At 36.1% G+C, this 21,945-nt stretch overlaps 1 protein-coding gene across 2 annotated transcripts in view; it reads right to left on the bottom strand.

Annotated features, from left to right (window-relative positions):
• Positions 1 to 8,101: 8,101 nt before the first annotated feature.
• The window catches only part of LOC114031801 (rho-associated protein kinase 1), a 143,923-nt gene continuing 130,079 nt past the window's right edge, over positions 8,102 to 21,945 (bottom strand). For both annotated transcript variants that reach the window (XM_027846938.1, XM_027846939.1), the window contains exons 28-33: positions 16,711 to 16,781; positions 16,201 to 16,289; positions 15,005 to 15,083; positions 14,589 to 14,850; positions 13,266 to 13,473; positions 8,102 to 9,601 (exon numbers count right to left, since the gene is read on the bottom strand). In XM_027846938.1, the coding sequence (XP_027702739.1) occupies positions 9,598 to 9,601; positions 13,266 to 13,473; positions 14,589 to 14,850; positions 15,005 to 15,083; positions 16,201 to 16,289; positions 16,711 to 16,781 (713 nt within the window). In that variant the 3' untranslated portion in view covers positions 8,102 to 9,597. The remainder of the gene's footprint in view (positions 9,602 to 13,265; positions 13,474 to 14,588; positions 14,851 to 15,004; positions 15,084 to 16,200; positions 16,290 to 16,710; positions 16,782 to 21,945) is intronic.

Raw genomic sequence — 21,945 nt, 5'->3', positions numbered from 1 at the left:
GTGTTCCAATTTCCTCACATCTTCTCCAACATTTATCATTTTCCTGCTTTGTCATGTTAGCCAATCTGATAGGTGTGAGGTGGTACCTCAGAACTGTTTTGATTTGCATTTCTCTAATCAATAGTGATTTAGAGCATTTTTTCATATAATTATAGATAGCTTTAATTTCTTCCTCTGAAAACTTCCTGTTCATATCCTTTGAACATTTATCAACTGGGGAATGACTTGTATTCTTATAAATTTGACTCAGTTCTCTGTATATTTTAGAAATGAGGCCTTTATCAGAGACACTGGCTGTAAAAATTGTTTCCCAGTTTTCTGCTTCCCTTCTAATCTTGGTTACATTGGCTTTGTTTGTGCAAAACCTTTTCAATTTAATGTAATAAAAATCATCCATTTTGCATTTCATAACATTCTCTGTCTCTTGTTTGATCATAACTTCCCCTAAGAACCTCTTTCACTGCATCCCGTAAGTTTTGCTATGTTGTCTCATTATTGTCATTCTCTTGGATGGAGTTCTTGATTATTTCTATAATTTGTTGTTAGGATTAGATTATTTAGTTTCCAATTATTTTTTAGTCTATCTTTCCATGACCCTTCATTACATGTAATTTTTATTTCATCATGATCTGAAAAGGATGCATTTAATATTTCTGCCTTTCTGCATTGGATTGTGAGGTTTTTATGCCCTAGTACATGGTCAATTTTTGTGTAGGTGCTGTGTACTGCTGAGTAAAAGGTATATTCCTTTCTATCCCCACTGAATTTTCTCCAAAGGTCTACTATATCTAATTTGTCTAAAATTCTGTTCACTTCCTTAACTTCTTTCTTGTTTATTTTGTGGTTAGATTTATCTAGTTCTGAGAAGGGGAGGTTGAGGTCTCCCTTAGTATAGTTTCGTTATCTATTACTTCCTGTAACTCCCTTAATTTCTTCTCTAAGAATTTGAATGCTATACTATTTGGTGCATATATGTTTATTAATGATGTTACTTCATTGTCTATAGTACCTTTTAGCAGGGTGTAGTTTCCTTCCTTATCTCTTTTAATTAAGACTATTTTTGCTTTTGCTTTGTCTGAGATCAGGATTGCTACCCCTGCTTTTTTTACTTCAGCTGAAGCATAATCTATTCTGCTCCAGCCTTTTACCTTTACTCAGTGCCTATCCTGCTTCAAATGTGTTTCTTGTGAACAACATGTAGGATTATGGTTCTTAATCCACTCTGCTATCTGCTTTCGTTTTATGGGAGAGTTCATCCTGTTCACATTCACAGTTATGATTATTATCTGTGTCTTTCTAACTATTCTATTTTCCCCCAATTTATGCTTTTCTCTCTTCTTTCTCTTTTTCTCTCATAACTAGAGTTTTTTGTTTTGACCACTGCCTCCCTCACTCTGCCCTCCCTTCTATCAGCTCCCTCCCTTGTCTTCCTATTTACCCTTACTACTTCTTCCCTTCCTTTTATTTACCCCATCCCTTTTCTTTTCCCTTTCCTCTCCTACTTCCTGTAGGGTAAGTTACATTTCTATACCTGAGTATGTTATTCCCATCTCCTCCCCTCAAAGATTATGCTCATTTTCTCAGAGTAGTTGATCCTTAGTTGTAATCCAAGCTCCTTTGCCTTATGGAATATCGTATTCCACATCCTATGATCTTTTAATGTAGAAGCTGCAAGGTCGTGAGTAATCCTGACTGTGATTCCATGATATTTAAATTGTTTCTTTGTGGGTGCTTACAGTATTTTCTCTTTGACGTGGTAATTTTCCTTGGTGTTTTCAATTTTGGATTTCTTTCAGGGGGTGATTGGTGGATTCTTTCCATGACGATTTCGCCCTCTGGTTCTAGTACCTCAAGGCAGTTTTCCTTGATGAATTCCTGAAAGATGTTGTCCAGGCTCTTTTTTCTTCATGGTTTTCAGATAAACCAATAATTTTTAATTTGTCTTTCCTGGATCTATTTTCCAGGTCAGTTGTTTTACCAATGAGGTATTTTACATTTTCTTCTATTTTTTCATTCTTTTGTTTCTGTTTGACTGATTCTTGATCTCTCATAGTCATTAGCTTCCACTTGCCCAATTCTAATTTTTAACAAATTGTCTTCTTCTATTAGATGTTGTACTTTTCCATTTGGCCCATTTTACTTTTTTTTTTTTTAATAAACCATTTTATTTTTTAAGGAGTTCTCTTCAGTGAGTTTTTGTGCCTCCTTTTCCATTTGGCCAATTCTACTTTTTAAGGAGTTGTTTTCTTCAGTGTACTTTTTTCCCCCCATTTGGCCAATTGTATTTTTTAAGGACTTGTTTTCTACAGTCAATTTTTGTCCTTCCTCTTCCAAGCTATTGACTCTCTCTTGCATACCACTCATTTCTTTTCTGAATTTTTCTTCTACCTCTTTTGTTTGACTTTTTAAATCCTTTTTGGGCTTGAGACCAGTTCATATTCCCCTTTGAGGTTTCAGATGTATGTATATTGATGGTGTTGTCCTCTTCTGAATTTGTGCCTTGATCTTCCCTGCCCCCATAAGAATCTATGGTCATTGTCCATTTCTGCTTTTTGCTTATGGTGCTTGCCTATTTTCTGGCTTTTAAAATTGAGCTCTCCTTCCGGAGCACAGGGGACACTGACCCAAGCTTCTTGTGCTGGGAGCCTGGGACCTGGTCACCTGCTTCGTGTGCTGGGGCCTCAGGTGCTGGCAGGCGGAGGCCATAGGAGTCTGGCAGCTTACCTGGTGCTGGGCTGGGGTCAGCATCATTGGAGCTTCAAGGGTGGGAGTGGGGAGTCTGGCTCCTGGAGGACTCCTGCTCACACAAATGTTTGACTGCTGGAGGATGTCTGCCAGCCTGGAGTTGTGCTGAAGCACCAGGAGATTTTGCTGCTGGAGAATGCCAATGCATGTGGTGGTTTTCCAAGCTGGTGTCTACTGGTCTCCCTGCCTTGTCAAGACAATCAGGGGGCCTGGTATTGGCGCTTGCCTGCTCCTCCACCCTGGGACTCAGGATCTCCCCCTGGTTTGCTAAGGTGGGGCTTGCTGCTGGCTTTCTGGGACTTAAGCCATCCTGTACTGCTCCTACTCCCCCAGAGTGAAAGGGGCCTTTTCCATTAATCCCCCAAGCTTTCTGGGCTACAATACTGTTGCACCCTGTCTTTCTGCTCACTCAGCTGTTCTAGGATTTTTCCTGGGGCAGCATTTTCTGGGCTTTCAGAGGTCAATAAGGAAGGATGAGAGCAACCTCTCTCAGTTCTTCTTTTAATAATATACCTTATTTATCTATTGGAGAATATATATATATATATATATATATATATATATATATATATATATATATATATATATATATCTTGGATATCAAAGCCTTAGCAGAAAATTTTGATAAAAAGATTTTTTCCCTATTTGATTGCTTTCCTTGTTATCTTACATTCATCCATTTTGCCTGTGCTGAAGCTTTTCAGTTTCATATAATCAAAGTTATCTATTTTATCTTTTGTAATTGCCTCTATCCAGTTTCATTTTCCCAGTAGTTTTTTTTTAATCATATAGAGATATGTAAGTAACATGTATTTCCTGGTTTACTGAATGCTGAGTTAGGTTCCATTGTTTCTGATTCTTCCTTGTCCATATGTTCCACTGATCTCTCTCTCTCTCCCTCTCTCAATACGATATGGTTTTGATGACTGCTGCTTTGTAATGTAGTTTTGAGCTCTTAAAATGCTATTCTGCCTTCATCTCTATCTTTTTTCATCATTTTTCTTGTTATTCTAGATCTTTCGTTTTTCCAGATGAATTTTATCAAGTAACATCTCCTTGGTAATTTGCTTGGTATAACACTAAAAGTGAACTCTGGCCCTTGCCTACCAACAGCAGGCAAGAGCTCTCAAGAGCTTGAATTTCACATTTTATCTTTTGCTTCATTTCTTTGAGTCATTTGTAATGCCCGTAGGGGGAGGCACTTTTTTTTTTCCTCTGAGGCTTCATATGTACTTGTTGTGGAGGCACTCTCTTCTTCTGGGTTTACCTTTTGGGCTTCTTGGGAATTTTTTTTTTCCCCTGCTTAATCATATTTTCAGCCTCAGTTCTTAGATTGAGACTTTGTGCTAGGACCATTCTCTGCTTTCTTGGATAGGGTGGGCTGGCTGCTGTAGTTGTGGACTGGGTCATTAAGAATAAGCCCTGGCTTCTAGGTCAGTCTCCTAGTGGCCCAACATAGTCTTGGCCTTTCTGTCTCCTTCTCTTCAAACAATCCCCTACTGAGACTTTCTCTGTCCCCTGTTGTGGCCCTGACAATTCCCAGCCAGATAGAGATTGTGCTGGTCACAGGCCTTCTGCAAGGTCTGCTCCCTGAGGTCCTCCCCACTGTTACTGCCCCAACTGCTAGTTCTAGACCTTTTGGAAGGTGTATCAGTGGGCTGGTTGGGGTTGTGCTGGTCCTATCTCTTCCTGTGGTTCTGGGACTGCCTGGGTTTGGCTTCAGGCCTCTCACAACGCCCCAAGTATGCCCATACCGCCTGGCCCCGTCTCCCTGGGGCAGCAGCTTTTGGGGGCTGACTACTTTGCCTCTAACCCTAACAACCTCTGCCTCTAACTCTACACTTGGACATCACCAGATAGCAATATCGAAATAGATTAATTATATACTTTGCAGCCAAAGGTGGAGCTCTGTATAGTCAGTTAAAACAAGACCTGGAACTGACTGTGGCTTAGGTCATGAGTTTCTTATTGCAAAATTCATATTTAAATGGAAGAAAGTAGGGAAAACCATCAAACCATATAGGTATGACCTAAATAATATCTCTTACGAAGTCGAAGTGATGAATAGATGCAAGGGATTAGATCTGGTAGATTAGACTCTGGTAGAGTACCAGAAGAGCTCTGGACAGAGATTTACAATATTGTACAGGAGCAGCAACAAAAAACATGCCAAAGGGGGAAAAAAAAAAGCAGGAAAATAAAATGGCTGTCTGATGAGGCTGTACAAATAGCTGAGGAAAGAAAAAAGAAAGGTAAATGATATGCTCGACTGAATGCAGAATTCCAGAGAATGGCAAGGAGATAAGGTTTCCTTAAATTAGCAATGCAAAGAAAAAGAAGAAAACAACTTAATGGGAAAGAAAAAAGATCTCTTTAAGAAAATTAGATATCAAGGGAAAGTTTTATGCAAAAATAGGCATGATAAAAGACAAAAATGGTAGAAGAGATTAAGAGAGACAGCAAGAATACACAAAAGAACTATATGAGATTTTAACATCACCAATAACATGATGCTGTGGTTACTGACCTAGCACCATACATCCTAGAAAATGAAATCTTGCTAATAATAAGGCTAGTAGTGGAGGTGACAGAATTCTAGCTGAGCTACTTAAAGTCCTAAAAAGATCATGATGTTAAAGTACTGCATTCAAAATACCTGCAAATTTGGGAAACTCCACAGTGGTTGGTCACTGGATTGGAAAAGATCAGTTTATGTCCCAATCCTAAAGGAAGGCAATGCCAAGGAACATTCAAATTACCGAACAATTGCACTCATTTCAAACACCAGCAAGATTATATTTAAGATTCTGCAAGCTAGGCTTCAGCAATATGTGAACCAAGAATTACCAGAAGAGCAGGATAGTTTTTGAAGAGAGAAACTACATAACAAATTGCCAACATTTGCTGGATTATGGAGAAAGCAAGGGAGTTCAGAAAAACATTCACTTCTGCTTCACTGACTACACTAAAGCCTTTGAGTAAGTGGACCACAATAATGTGTGGCAAGTCCTCAGAGACAGGAGTACCAGATCACTTTACTTGTCTCCTGGGGAACCTGTATATGGATCAAGAAGCAAGTTAGAATTGAACATGGAACAACTGATTGGTTTAAGATTGGGAAAGGAGTATGACAAGGCTATATGTTATATAACTTACATGCAGAGTATTGTGCTGTTACTGTTCATTTGTTTCAGTTGTGGCTTTAGTGTAGTCAGTGAAGCAGAAGTGAATGTTTAGGAAAGCTGAGCACACGAAATCAATACTTTTGAATTGTGGATCAAATCAGTCAATACTTAAATTAATTCAGAATACTCCTTGGAAAGTCAAATACTGAAGCTGGAGCTAAATACTTGGCCACATAACGAAAAGACAGGACTCATTGAAAAAGGAAGACCCTGATGTCAAGAAAGACTGAAGGCAAAAGGAGAAGGGAACGGCAGAGGATGAGATGGATAGTGTCATGGAACCAATGAACACAAGTTTGGAGAGACTTCAGGAGATAGTGGAGGACAGCCTGGTGTGCTACGGCCCATGGGGTCATGAAGAGTTGGACATGACTGAATGAACGGCATCTGTCTGTTGCCTGCTCCCATGTAGGGTCCACTGGCTTTGGCTTCCTCCTCCCTTTACTCTTTGCTACTCAGAATATTCTAAGGCTTCTGGTATTCCTGGATTAGATCAAAATGGAGGAAGAGGAGAAGCGGCATTTATTAAGTACCTACTATGTGTCAGGCATTATGCTTGATCCTCAGAGCAACCCTGTGAGGTAGATGCTCCCATTTTACAGTTGAGGAAACGGAGGCAAACAGAGGTGAAGTGACTTGCCCAGGGTCACACAGCTAAGGCTAGATTTGAACTCAAGCCTTCCAGTCTCTAGGCCCAGTGCTATTATCTGTAGATTACTGTTATTCTCTTCTGTTTTACCATTGCTTTTTCAGTTGCATTGAGAACACTGATGGGTGTTATTGGGTGAGCTAGACTCCTCCAATATATTTTACTTTGTCATCTTAACCAGTCTTCAAGTCTCTTTCATAGCATATATAAAAATTTTTATTGAAACTTTTACACTTTCTTCACTTACCAATTTCCCACCCTTATTACAAAGAACAAAACAGAAAGAGGAAAAAAACAGACTAGTAACACCAATCAATGCATCCACTGAGTCTGACACCATATGAAGTGTATCATAGTTTCCCACCTGTGCAAAGAAAAGGGAGTGAATTCTCGTATCTTTTCTTTGAGGCTAAGCTGGGTCATTATCATTATACTACATTTTTTTGGTTTGTTTTTTCCAATTACATTTATTGTATCCATTGTTTTCCTTATTTTCCATACTTTACATTCCATCCATTTGTTTGCCTTGCCATGCCTTTGTCGTCTTCATGTTATTTCTTATAGTACAGTAATACTCTATTACATTCATATTCTTATTTTATTTCTAGATCTTTGCTACTATGAAAATCGCTAGTAGAAATGTTTTCATCTATCTGGGAACTTTCTATTATTTTTTTTTAATCTCTTTGGAGTACATGCCTACCAGTGACATATCTGCATCAAAGATTTTGGATATTTAAATCACTTTCTTGGCATGATTCAAAATTCATAGAACACATATTCTGATAAAATTTGGGAGAATGGCTTCTTTGTTGTTGTTCAAACAAAAATTAAAGCCCCAAACAAACAGCAATGCAGGGATAGCTCTTAGCTCTATATTCTTACCTGCACTATATTAGTCTCTCCAGTAGTTCTATAATTTGTTGAACAATCACTACCATGAATAAACTAATACAATTCATTGTTAACCACATAGAAGGTAGTGCTGCTTAGTATTGTTTCTACCCTCATATACCTAAGAACAAGGCAGGTGCTAGATTGACTTGTACCTTAGTCTCTGGATAGTATCTGTTCTGATAGACTGTAAGGAAACAGGAAAAACTAGTTTATTTTTTCCTCTTTAAAATGGTATCCCATACCTGCTTTAGAGCAGAAACTAGTATGCTTTTTGTGGGAGGGTCAGAAGAGATGCAAAACAGGCTGCTGCAGTTGCTGGTGTGGCTTGGTTTTTGTTGTGTGTGTTTGTTGTTTGTTTGTTTTTTTTGGCGAGGCAATCAGGGTTCAGTGACTTGTCCAGGGTCACACAGCTAGTAAGTATTATGTGTCTGAGGCCAGACTTGAACTTAGGTGTGTTTTTTTTAATGGGGTCTAATTTTAGAACCTTTATTTTAGGGGAGGAAATTACACACACACACACACGTACACACACACGCACGCACGCACATGCTAATTATTTTGTAGCATGCTCCCTATTCTAGAAAACATTCAATTTTAGAAAATATCATCAGTCATTTCAAAGGTATCCTTTCATAAATTACTTTTATTTCTCATTAAATGAGCACAGAGTCATTAGCATATTAATAACAGATATGTTTATTATTACATATCCATCAGTGCGGCTTTCAATACCACTTGAAACATGCATATCGTCCTAGAGACGAATCAGTTTTCCAGTGCTTTTTATTTGATACACATAACTGCAAAGCCATTATAAATTACTGAGGAGGTATTTGGTTAAAAAATAAAAATAAAAAAAAATCATACTGCCCATACCATGAATTAACTCTCAGAACAAGAGTTTAACAGTATTTATCTGGTAATTCCTATATGACCTGGAAAACACCACAGATGTATGCCATACATAAATTTGCTTTTGCTTTTATGAGTGCAGCTTTGTACACTTTTTGCAGATACTTTTATGAACTCATTCAATGTAGCAGGTAATTTCATGCAAAGATTGTACTCAATTTATGAAATACAAACCAACCTCTAAAAATACTTTAAATTAAACCAATTATCAATAAAAAGCCCACTGACACACAACTGTCAGGAAATATGGTTTTCTTTTTTGTTTTTTGAAATTTCTATATTTAGACATGGCAGTAAAATAATTATCTCAAATTAAGGCACTAGAAGGGCAATGCACCACCCATTAAAAGTGTTCTAAAAATAATTTACATTTCAAACAGTGCATACATTTCTTATATGTTTGTTAACTTAATGTCTTTATCACTTAAAACCATAAGGAAATACATTATAAAATTACAGAAATGATGTACCCCAAAATATGCTTTCAAACTTGGTTCTTTTGTACAGTTAGTTCCTAATGCCTCTAGTATTAAAAATAATTCAGTATGGCTTGGCAAATATGCATAGATTAAATGTAATTATTTTTTTGTCTTCTCCTACCCCTCAATCAAGAAATCTGCTGAGACATATACAGTATTTTGTAAAAGCATAATGTAAAATATTTAATTCTCCATTCAGGTCCAGAATGGGCCATTAAAATTAAGGCTGTTACACGTTCAAGTGATGATATTACTTCTTTTAAGATAGTTCTGCAGTCCTGCGAGAGCACAAAAACTTGAGTCTTTACAGAAATTTCAGTTCGTCTCATTTTGAGATATTTTCTTTACTTCTTCCATGAGCTGATCTTAACAGTGAAATTCTCCTTTCCCCTCATTCACAAGAGGAAAATTCTGTTCCATCATGATTGACAGGCATTTTCTTAGAAATGTAAAAAGGCAGCACCTTTTAAAAAAATATATCTAGCTAAGCTTTTTATTTGCTTTTACTTGCATTACATAGTAATAATTAATCTAATCTACCTGTAGGCAAACCCGCAATAAAAACCCTCAGTGTGCTTTTGTGCCAAAGCGAGGATAGAATAACAGCAATCTTAACCCTGAAGCCTGTGATATTTGTGTCAGAAGGAACAGTCTGTCTGCTCTGCATGGTTAAAGAAGCCCCGCCTCTCAGGTGACATTCCACAAGATTCCATAAATCAATATGATGCGGTTAGCTGTTTAAAAAAAAAAGTTAAATGTTTACATTCAGAGGGTCTATCACTAAACATTATTTTCATCTCTTCCATATCTGCAAAGTAATTTCTAAAGCAATAATTTAGCAGACATACACTTGCTTAAGTACCATCTACTAAAATCATATAGATTTACTCTATGGTGATAAATAGTGAGAATGATCTTACTACCATATTAAATATAAATACTAAATAAAACAAGTAGTAAAAGTCATAGCTCAACATGCCCCCAAGGCAGAACTGTACTATGCACATAACAGGGTTAAATTAAAATTGTAGTTATTTTTGGATCACTATTAATCAATGTTTCTTAATGACAGTCCTAAGTAGTACAGCATTTTAAAGTACCTTCTGAATTAAAAAGCCTAAATTCTACTGGTCACAATTTTATAGTAAAGCATATTTTAACATTATTTTATTTCTTTGAAAAATGCTAATCTATGTAAGGTAATTCTCACAGAATTAATCAGTGAGTATGTATTAATGTGCTCAGCACTGTCCTTGGTACTGTAGTGGGATATAAAACAAGTAAAAAGATCTGTTACTTGTCCTCAAGAAGTTGATAAAAATTCTGTTAAAGGGATAAGACTAACAAATATTAAATTATCAGGCCAATACAACATCAGGTACTAAACTGTGACTGATGTAAATTCAAAGGATGGGGATCCATAAGGTTTGGCATAGTCAGGAAAATTTTCAAGAAGAAAGTGGAAGCAAGCAGTGACAAAAGGATACATGGGATTTGGACAGGCACTGGGGGAGAAGAGAGGGTATATTCTAGGCAAGTGAAATAACGTGAAGATAGGAGATGCACCCAGCCACCAACACAGTTGAGGAATAGTTAAAAAAAGGAAGCTGACAGCTGAGGGTGTGTTGTAGGGAGCAGTAGGATTTGAGAAGATGAGGTTCATATTATGGAAGGACTTGAAACCACTGAGACAAATTCAGACTTGATGGAGTAGAAAATAGAGTTCCATGTTAGTATTTTTATAAGAAGAACATTAAAGACATGGTACTAGTCCAGTCACTCATGTAGCTAGATTGGAGAAAAAAAGGAGAGACTAAAGGCAGGGAGAAGGAAAAGTTAGCAGGTTATTACAGTAAGGTGTAAAAAATTCACCGAGAGGTTGTGGTAGGGATTTGTTGACAATGGTAGATAGGGATAAGTAAATAAACAGTCAATGTTTTCTGAGCATGAATAACTTGGGAGAATGATGGTGCTACTGATAAGAACAAATCAGAAGTGAACCCAATGACCTACTATTCTGGATAAAGGAGTTTACCAAAATTAGAAATCTGAAAAGTCAAATACATCTCTAGAAGTTTATTACTTAAAAATCACCAAAACAAGTATTTACAAATGTTTACAAATGGGATAGAATATTAAAGGTTAAAGAGATTATTCTACTATAATTTCTTAAGGGAAATGTATTGTTAGTAAGCATCTTATAGCTAAAAGGTTTTCAAAATAACTCGACGGTCCAACATTTTAGTTCTGGGAAGAAAAAAGTTCCTAAGTTAATGATATTTAACTTGATCATCCTTTTTTTACCAGCTTGGAGGAGAGAGGATCCTGTTTATTAGTTGCTCAAGGTTTTCATGAAGGTGGGTTGGTGCAGAATATTTTGCCCTGACTGCAGCTTATTTTTTCCCCTAAGTATATACTTCCCAAAGTATAGGCTCCTGACCTGGAGCTCAGTGTCAGCAGGTCTTCAGATTGCAACCCAATCCCTTGTGAAATTATACATCATGGACAACTGTGCCTTCCATTTCCTTGGCTGGCCCCATGCAATCTGTACTAGATTTAAATTTTGTCCTTTTACTTAATTTTATTTATACTTACTCATGTTTTGGGGGCAGGATCAACAACAAAGGACAGATGAATGGCCTGTGCCCCATAAACAAGGAACGTCAGATGCCCTTTTCCCCAAAAAGGTTCTTAGAGGCCTCTGCCATTGGTAAACAGACTTCTCAGTGCAGACTTAGATGGCCCTGACTTCATTCCTGGGAATAATGACAGCCTTATGCTTAAAAACACAGCTCCTGGGAATCTAGTGGAGGGTCAAATGAAAGTCTCCTCTCAAGAGAACAGTAAGCCTAGTCCCAAATTTAGCTCAGGAGAGCTGCTGGAAAAGTGCTATTTCTTTATATTCAGAATTACTTAGTTTTTATGTAAGACATTCAAAAATTAAAAATCTATTTACACAATTCTTTTAAACATCATCAGAGTCTTCTCTAGTAAGTCCAATTCATATTCTGAGAAGGAAATACATGGAAAACCATTCCTAGGGAGGGCTCTGCTATGCATGTGTAAGAGAGTGAATTAAGGGGAGAAAACAAATAGCCTTGAAGCTCTCTCTAAGGCCCCATGGGACAAGGTATAGTAAAGCACACTTCTTTATGGAGAAATAATTTAGCAAGAACAGTCCAATTTATTATCATTAATACAAAGAATACATTTTAAAAACTAAATATATGAGAAAAATTTTAAGTTTTCTAAACTCCGTTGGACAAATTCTTTAATCATCAATATGGTAACATTCTACATATCTGCCATCTAGATTTATAGGAATTTCAATCATCTGGACCAAAGCCAGGTATGTGAAATGGGAAAACTTCTCTTAGAAAATTAACAAGTAAAAGGGTTAAAAAAAACCCTTTGCTCTACAGTGCTCTACAGTACCCACAGTACTTAGAATTGTGCCAAATTAAGCTTAAGTAATAATAAGCCTTTTATTTGATTTGTTATAGCAGGATGACATATTAAAAGGAAGGAGAGGGAATGCTGTTGGAAGGTATCCCATAAAAGGTGAAAGCAAAGGTAGTGGACACTGAACTATAAAGCAGTCCAGTCCCACACTTGTTTAACTATTGCTGAGAGTACGCTATAACAGCATTTAGGACATGTTTCTAAGGCATCACTAAAAAGGTTAAATAATGTTCATCACGCTACATAAGAAGACAAGGAACTCTGTAATATGTGCATAAATAATTTTCAAAAAATGGTTTCCTGATGTCAACAAATGAGTTTTCACTATACCTTAGCTGCTTTGAAAATGGATTAAAAGAAAGAAACCCATTTCTTTATTTCTGAATGTTTTACTATTCTAATTTTGGACTGAAGTAGGACTAAACTACTATAAATCCTCTTCCATTCAGAAAATGTGAAAATTATTACACTACAGATTATAAAGTCTTAAAAGGAAAAAGTGAATTTGCAGATTATCTAAGTTTACATACAGTTTACACAGGGACAACATGAAGCTCATCAGCCAGGGTCACAGAGCTGGGCACTGGTAAAGTTAGGATTAGGAAGACCCAGGCTTCTTGATTGTCAATCCACTGTTCTTCCAATAGTACTATGTTCCCTGAGGTTATGGAATACTGAAGACTTTTGTGTATAGCAAAACACGTTTAACTTGGAACTGGGAGTAGATACAAAATGGATGCTCCATTCATTTGTAAATACTATCTGTTTCTAAAGACCCACTCAACTTATAACAATTTTCTAATTCGTGTCTGAAATCTGTCTACAAATGATAATGTCCTTTCTATGAGAACTAGGTTTTAAGAACAAGGAGGTTACTAGTGTTAATGAAAAGATGCCTAATCACTGTGTTAGAAACAGAGGTATTTAAAGTCTTACCTAGTTTTCCCAGAGGTATTTTTGACAACTTTCCGGAAAGACTGATTTGCAGTAGATCTAGTAGAAAGTGTTCTAGGAGATGCACGAACAAAACTGGATGGTGGATTCTTGGGGATCTTCTTTACTAAATGGGTTACCCATTTCTTCTGTTCATCCTGAGAACATGCTAACAGTAGCATATCTCTTGCTGATGTTACATCATAACTCACTATGAGTGGATAGAGAAAAAAAAATTAAATATGTAAGTAAAAGTAAGTTTCTAAATCTGAGTTGAAATACCTGTCAATTTCAAAATATTTCTAATTGCTCCTATTTCAATACTTCAAAAATCTTATTAATGTGGACACTGCCTCCTGTGGTAAATTAAAACCCAAATGCATCTCTTGCTCTCTGTGATTCTTATCCACGTCCTTCAATAAATCCTCTCCAGAACATCAACATGTAGAAGACTTCGTCTGAGTCTTTTAAATACTAAAATAGGCACTAGTGAAACAATAAGGAAATCCATCCCATCCCTTGCTTTGGTTATAAGAGTTTCACTTCTTTTTTCAATCACACATTTCCTCAATGGTATCTTTTATGCCACTGCTTACTTGCAAGTCAACACTGGTAATTTACTGTAGTCTGTGTCAACTCTGTGTCTTTTCACACTATTCTTTAGGTCACCAATAAGGCCATGCAATAATACTGAAAAAATGCTGATGCTAAAAAGAAAATTTTTTACTTTCAGAAGCACTGGATCCTTGAAACCACTGCCCCATTAACCATGGGCAATCAAATTTTCTTCCTTTCTCTTAATCAATTATGTGATGAGTTCACTGTCCACATGCAGGGCTTATTCAAGACATGTAAGTCTTCTTATATTTTGAGGAATTCTTTATAATTACCACCTATTTTCCTAACATTGTCAGTTTTGGCCAAGGATTTCGTAATTCTTAGCAATGCTTTTTAAAGTTGCTTCTGGTGGCCTCAATGGATAACAATGTAAATAAATTTACTTGTTTATCCAAAGATAAAACTGAAAAACTAAAGCTCATGTTAAAACTATTTAGGATTAATAAACTATACTTATCCCTTTCAAAAACACATGTAACAAACTATTCCTGAGATTAAATAATGTAAGCTCTATGCTTACAATCAAAATTTATATATATAAAATCCTGGTTGTCTATCTTCTCCCCACCTAATAATGCTATAATATTTTGTAACCTCTTTTTAACTTTGTGTTATAATAAAATGTTTTGGATAGAAGTGATGCTTTAAGTATCTCAAAATTAGGATTAAATTTGTTAAAAGTTGTAAGAAATTTGCCTTTTCTTTTACCTTTGCATGGAGAAATTAAATCTTCTTTTTTGTCTAAGTGATCTCTGTGGCACTTGACATGGCATCTTCGACATTCAAGGGCAGGGGGTGGCTTAAAAACATGCCAGAGAGGTTTGGCACAAGCCTCACAGTTGGCTGGAAAGTGATAGAGTGTAGGAATAAACTCATGGCCTTTGTGATTCTGAAAATTAGTCTTCTCAGCTTGTTGTACTGGCTCCATCTCCAAATCTTTCCTACATTCACCTTCATTTGCATATAGTATCTTTTTTTGACAGAGTTGAAAAAGGAGAGATAAATATCAATATACAAAGTAAAGAAGTACTGAAACATTTTATATTAACCCTATGTTAATTAATCCAGATGTCCAATTAATACTGAGTTAGCATTTTTTAAAAAGTGTCACTTAGCATTTTCACCTGGAATATTTTAGGGATTTCTTCAGTTTCTGCTCTATACACATCACCTTGGGTTACAGGTCGAACATGGAATAGTTTGCTGAAATTAAAAAAAAAAAAAAAAGACACATTTTTAAAAAGTCACCTATACTACATTTAATCTATGATATATAAAGTGAAAACCATCTGATAAAAGGGCCAAGGCATGATATACTTTTAAATCAATTTCCATAAATATATCTATTTTCATTGCTTATTTGAAATCTCAATAACCATTGATATTTTCCCTCAAGAAGAAGTACCAAAACTCTTTAGTATTCATCCTTGTTCTATTTACCCTCATCTTCCAACTCTAACAAGGAACCACAAATCCTTGAATTTTTAAATGTCCTACCCAATGTAAATGAATTTTATAAAAGGGAAAAAAGTCCTGCTTATTATAGGACATAATTATTATAGGCCAGTCCTATTTGCAATTATAAGACTTACTGCAGGAACTGCCTATTATCTCAATGGGCAGATACCTTTATTTCCCTGCTATTCAGTAAACAGATATCACATGGTGGATTTCTAAAACAACGGTGGAGTAGACTACAATATGTTACCAAAGATAACTTGTAGAGGAAAATCCCCTTCCACAAAATCAGAGCAATAGGACCAAAAAGGAGGTAGGTTAGCCTAGTAGTGAGACGGAGGACAGTTCAGTCAACCTGCTTCACTGGTATCCATGCAATGTCAAGAGATCTCAAGGAAGGCCCCCATCAAGTTGGTTGGTCAGCATGTGGAAGATTTATGGGAGTACAGAGGCAAGCCTCAGAAAGGATGGTCGGATGTGGATAGTTTGTGATCTCCACCATTAGAAGAAATAACTACATCTACCAATGAGATCACAAGTTAAGCATCATGGTATCTTGAATTTAAAACCATTCAACATTTTAAATCCAAAGTGGAAAACCATAAGCCTTCACCCTTGGAATGTCTGAATCTAGAATTATGGTAGTTTTTTTTTCTTGCACTTTTTGCCAAAGTAGGATAATAACATTATGTAAAGAAAATGTATATGGTGAAAGAAAAATATTAGTAGCTAAATGACAAAGTAATTTGAAAATGACTGCTCTTTTTAAATATTAAACTCAAAGTAATCGTGATTACACTGAATACACTACTTAATAAGAACAAGTTATCTGTATTTTACCTTAAAAGCAAAAGCAACTTACTCTATATCTAGTACCATAGATGGATTTGACTGTTCCTTATCCTGTTCATCGTTGTAGAACAGAATTTTTTTGCTGCTTACTACAACATACTGAAACAAGGGAAAAAGGAAAAAGTTAATGAGAACAAAATTTGCTTGGTTTAAAAATATAAGAAAGCATTATGGTTGTGTGTGTGTGTGTGTGTGTGTGTGTGTGTGTGTGTGTGTGTGTGTATAGTAGAGAACTAAACTCTACTTTGCTTATACTCTAATGATCTCTAAAGCAAAAATAACAGCCTATGCTAAATATTTACCTGAATCTAATATGAAAGAAAAATCAAAGGAAAAAAACTGTCAAATATTGAGTTCCATATAAAATTCCGTACTGTAATTACAAACTCAGTTATATGTTGCTGATATTTTGATTATATAATATTATGTAATTGCTTTGATACAAGTTCTCTCTTTTAAGAGTGAATGGCATAAAAGTTTATTAATTTTTAAAAATTCAGAAATAAGACGTATTTGCTACCTGTTTCTTCCAGCCATATCGTTTTATATTTCCTCTGTTTGGGACTGAGAGCCAACCTTCAATTCTTGATTCTGTATCAAAACAAATATGCAATATGAGATCTTTAAATATATAATAGAGAAAACAAACATAAAGCACATGTGACAGCATGCAGTACAGGCGTTTGAAATAAAAAGTGCTATAATTTGCTTTTTCATGCGTCAATCATAAATTAACTTAACAGCCATACAAATATTGCAGGGTAAAATAATAAGCCTTTCCCCCATTAAATTTAACATTTAATATTTAATTATAGAAGAATGGGGTAAAAATAAACCTTTAAGAGCAAGGCAAAAATATTCAACAATGGATTGCAGCTAAAATGGAACATGATTTAAAAGATCATTTAACATTCAAAGTAGCTACAAAAAATATTTAGCAATAAAAGATGCGGCAAGTAAAACAAACCAGAGCCATCATGTTTACACAAAAGAGAGCAAGCAAAAGTACACAAGTGTCCTATTACTCACAGAAGACAAGAATAGAAGATAAATAAATAAGGAATGCAGGAAGAATCAACTAGACATAAAGAATAAGAGACAAGCATTTTATTCAGTTTTCATAGGACAATATTCTAATGAGCACTGTGGTAAACCCAAACCAACCACATTAACAAATCTGTCCCAATTTTTAAAAAAAGGTATCTTAATCTCAAAGAGTAGAACATGTAAAATTCTCTTTCAAAACCAAAATATAGGCCTTTTATGTTTGTGATCTTGGAATTTTAGTACTACAACAATAACAACAACAAAAGAATTTAGGCAGCTAGTGGCTAGTTTTTTTGGTAAGAGAAATTTCATTATAACAAATATGATCATGGAATTTCATGTATCATTATTATTACTGTTAGAAAAAATAACTTTTTCAGAAAATCATTGAAATAAATGGTTCTATCGAAAAGAGTTGTTTCACAGCAGGCTATTAAAAATCTTTATCATCTATTTCAAACAAATGCTTTTCCTAGATTTTCCTAGTATGGTTCCTACCATTTTAGTGAAAAGAAATCACAACAGCACAACTCTACTCCAGTCACTTTTTCTTTCCATCTAACAAGACAATGGAACTGCCTCATGCAGTCCTCCTTTTGATATTTGGGAGATGAATACTGGAACCAATAAATAGCTACTAATATCACGCCCACTCTGCATTAAAAATTTTAAACCATGATCAATCTAATCCAAATTTTCAATGCTAGCTTCTTATAAGTTAAATGAGAGGCAACATAGTCTGGATAATCTGAATTTTTTTGAATTTCTGAATCAGAAATCATAAAATGTCTGAATTTCACATATGTGTTACATTTGGTATCAGGCATACTCAGCATTTGTGTAGTTTTATAGCAGTTAAAATACAAGAACCTTATGCTCAAATGAAAGTGGATTGAATTCACAGCCTTATGGAGGATATGGCCAAATAAATAACGCTACAGTGATGTGGAATATCAATTTTTTTTACTGGAAATCAGATGGCTTTCCTGCTTTCCTTAAAGATGTAGGGAAAAGCTAACAAATAAGGCCTCGGGAGAATTTTTTTTTTTTTGAAGTGTGTAGGGGGTTAGGAAGAGGAGAAGACACGACATAAACCCTCACCCTTGCTCAATGCTCTGTCCCATCCCACTCCCATCCTTGTCATAAACCAAACTTATATGGAGTCCCCAAATGGTGCACAGCTTACTCTAGGTATTTCTGTTACAGATCTGCATCAAAGGCAAAGGGAACAAATCCATTAATAATACAGGAAATACTTCTAACATTTCCAATACTTCAATGGACCTCTGATATCACTGATGTGGACATTCCTTGCAGTGACGCAGAAAGGGAAAGGGAAGGAAATATGCATTTATATAGAGCCTACTACAACTTTTTACATATATTATCTCATTTTATCCTCACAACTCTGTAAGGTAGGTGCTATTATCCTCATTTTACAATCGAGGAAACTCAAACAGTTTCAACGACTTGACCAGGGTCACACAGCTAGTGTCTGTGACCAAATTAGAATCCAGGTCTTCCTAATTCTAGGCCCAGTGCTCTATCCACTGCGTATTCAGCTGCTTCATGATTATGCAGGTCATAATCCATACATGTCTGCCCATGCAATGCATCTCTTATCCATTTCCTCCCCTCCAGGGGAACCATGGAGCAAGCCGGGGGTCTTCCTCAAGTTCTTTTGACAATAAAAAGATACCAATGGATTACGCAAAGGTTTACATATTCCTAATATTAAAGAAAGCCCCCCCAGTATGTTGGTTTCTTCAAATATTTGTTGCTTTTGGCTGCCTATCAATTACTGTTGATTTTCTATGATGTCCTTGTTGTAGACACGCTTGTTATGTCCAGTCCTTTCCCTTTTCGAGCCCTCTTGTTTTTGTGCCCTTCCCATACTGTGCACTCTTGTTGTCTCTTCTCTCAAATTACCAAGCTTAGAGGATATCTTTATCTCTCCAGGGGTGAGGGGGCCAGCTGGGACACTGCAACAGGGAAACTCTGAGAAGTGATTGTAATTGGACATATTCTTCACTTCTACCAGTCCCATCCTTAAAGAACTGCCTCAGAATTCAGAGGGTCTGGGTTCAAATATGCCTTCTGTCACCTAAGCTCTCTGGGCCTGTTTCTTCAACTGTTAGATGAGTGAGTTGGACTAGAGGCCTCCTTAGAGCTGTGTATCTATCTCTTACATCTTTGTGGCTAATCTAAGGATTCACGACCATCCACTCTCTCTAGAAGTGGGTTCTTCTCCAGGGCTTTACCCAAGAGGCTAAGTCTAACAGTTAGTGCCTAAAGCAGTAACAGCCATAAGGAAGAGAGGGCCAGCCTATGCTGGTATAGTCATGTGTGGTAATGAGAGGAGCTGGGGGAACACTGCAAGGAATGACAGGCTACTGAGTTAGTCTTCAGTTTTTTGTTTTTTGTTTTTTCAATAAAAACTACGTCTTGGTCACATTTTTTGGTATTAATAAGTTAGTGCTGTCTACCTACTGAAATCCATTTCTTTTACTGTGTATTTACTTATTTACTAACCTACACCTCTCCAGTAGAAAGCAAGCTCCTTGAAGGCCAATACTATTTCAATTTCTATCTTTGAATATTGGTGCCTAGCACTGTGCCTTACGTGTTATTGTTGTTGTTATTGTTGTTGTTCAGTCATTTTAGTCATGTCCGACTCTTCGTGACCCCACTTGGGGTTTTCTTGGCAAAGATACTGGAATGGTTTGGCCATTTCCTTCTCCAGCTCATTTTACAGATGAGGAGCTGAGGCAAACAGTTAGATTAAGTGACTTGCCCAGGGTCATACAACTAGCAAGTGCCTGAAGCCAAATTTGAACTCAGGGAGATGAGTTTTCCTGACTTCAGGCATGGTATTCTATCCACTACATCAGTTAGCTGCCCATTCCTTACACAATAGGCCCCTAATAAATGTTTGTTAAACAGAATTCAACCAACTTTAACAAACTCAAAGTCTTACTTCCCGTAACCATTTCTTATGAATTGTCAGCACTATAATCATATTTTGGGGGAATCACTGTAAGGCAATCTCTGTTAGTCAATATTTATCTAATATGAATTTTCCAAGTTACTAGTAAATAACAGCATAAAAATGGGTAACAAAATAAAATTGGTCATAATTATTCTACAATGTCTCTTTACAGTCTGAAAATTTAAATTTTCATCTTGAGTCTGCAAAATCTCAAGATAGGGAGTATAGCAATAGGAAAAGGTTCACTTTTTTAGGTATTATTTTAAAATGTTACAAATTCATTTTTTCTTGACTTTGCAATGTTTTTGCACTTGGCTCATTCTATACTCACATTACACTTTATTATATCAATTTACTCTTTAGCTTTTGCATTCAAGTGAGCCATAACTAGAGAAAAATAATTAGAAGTTATATTCATTTAGATTTAGCACACATTTGGATTAATACAGTGCACAGTAAAATCCAATTTACACTCATTATTCACAAGCTATCTAAAAGACCAATGATTGCTGCTCAGAAAAGAATTTCAAAGAGTTTTGTTGACTAATGTTCTTCTTAAGGAATTCTTAAAATCCCTTAAGGTCCAAAATTCAAAAGAATGATGACAGCCACTGATAAAAACTAGTTAATAATCTCTTACCAATGGCTTTCCTGAAGTAAGTAGGAGTATGGCAGCCCCTCCCTTCTCTCTTACTTTAGATCGACCCTTTTACATTAAATCATCCAATAGTCACAAACAGGGATTGATTCTCTACAAAATTTGACCTTCTATATATAGCAAAAAGTGAGACAGGTTCCTTTCTCATTTCTAAATAAGTTAATCACATCCTGTCACTCCTACCTCAGTCTCTTTCACCCAGCTTTGTACCTATTACCCCTGCCAAAACTATTAGAAGTCCTCATTACCATAAATCTGAACATTATAACAGCCAAACAGAACTTTATGCCTCTACTCTTCATTCCTCACATCCCTGTCAGACATCTTCCTGTAATATAATCTTATCTGGTAATGTCTAAATGTTAATTCCTCTCCTCAACACCCTTCACAAGAAGTAAAGCTCACACCCCTTTGTGCAGTATTCATGGCTCCAGTCAAAGTAGAATATTCACTGTCTACAGGACATATAAGCTCTCTTCTATTTCTTTGTTCATGTGCTCTTCCCTGTACTTGGGACATGCCCTCTTTTTGATATCCTTTTGTTTAATTCCCCTTCCTCAATTGTATTTTTCTTTTTTTTTTCCACATTTTTCACATTTTCTTCCTTCCACTTCCTTTTCTAGTCCTGCTGCTCTCTCCCCTCTCCCCTCCTCATCAAGAAAAATAAAACCCATTATAAATCATGTATCATTAGGTGAAACAAATTCCTACATAGGCCACCTCAAAAAACAAACAAAAAAAAGTATCAATCAGCACTGAGTCCATCAGTTCTCTATCTGGGGTTAGGTAATGCTTCATCATGAGCCCTCTGGAATTGTGACTGGTCACTGTGTTGATCAGAGTTCCTAAGTCTTTCAAATTTACTGGAATTTTTTTTTGTTTGTTTTTTTACAAAAGTATTGTTATTGTATAAAATGTTCTCCTGGTTTTTCTCGCTTCACTGTAGATCAGTCCATACAAGTCTTCCCAGGTTTCTTTGAAACCATCCCTTTCATTTCTTATGGCACAAAAAGTACTCCATCACATTCATATACCATAACTTGTTAAACCATTCCCATATT

Source organism: Vombatus ursinus, unplaced genomic scaffold (assembly GCF_900497805.2).
Source record: "Vombatus ursinus unplaced genomic scaffold, bare-nosed wombat genome assembly UNPS02015255.1, whole genome shotgun sequence".
Taxonomy (NCBI): Eukaryota; Metazoa; Chordata; class Mammalia; order Diprotodontia; family Vombatidae; genus Vombatus; species Vombatus ursinus.
The sequence above is the reverse complement of the archived record's forward strand: the minus strand, read 5'-3'. Positions and strand labels throughout refer to the sequence as shown.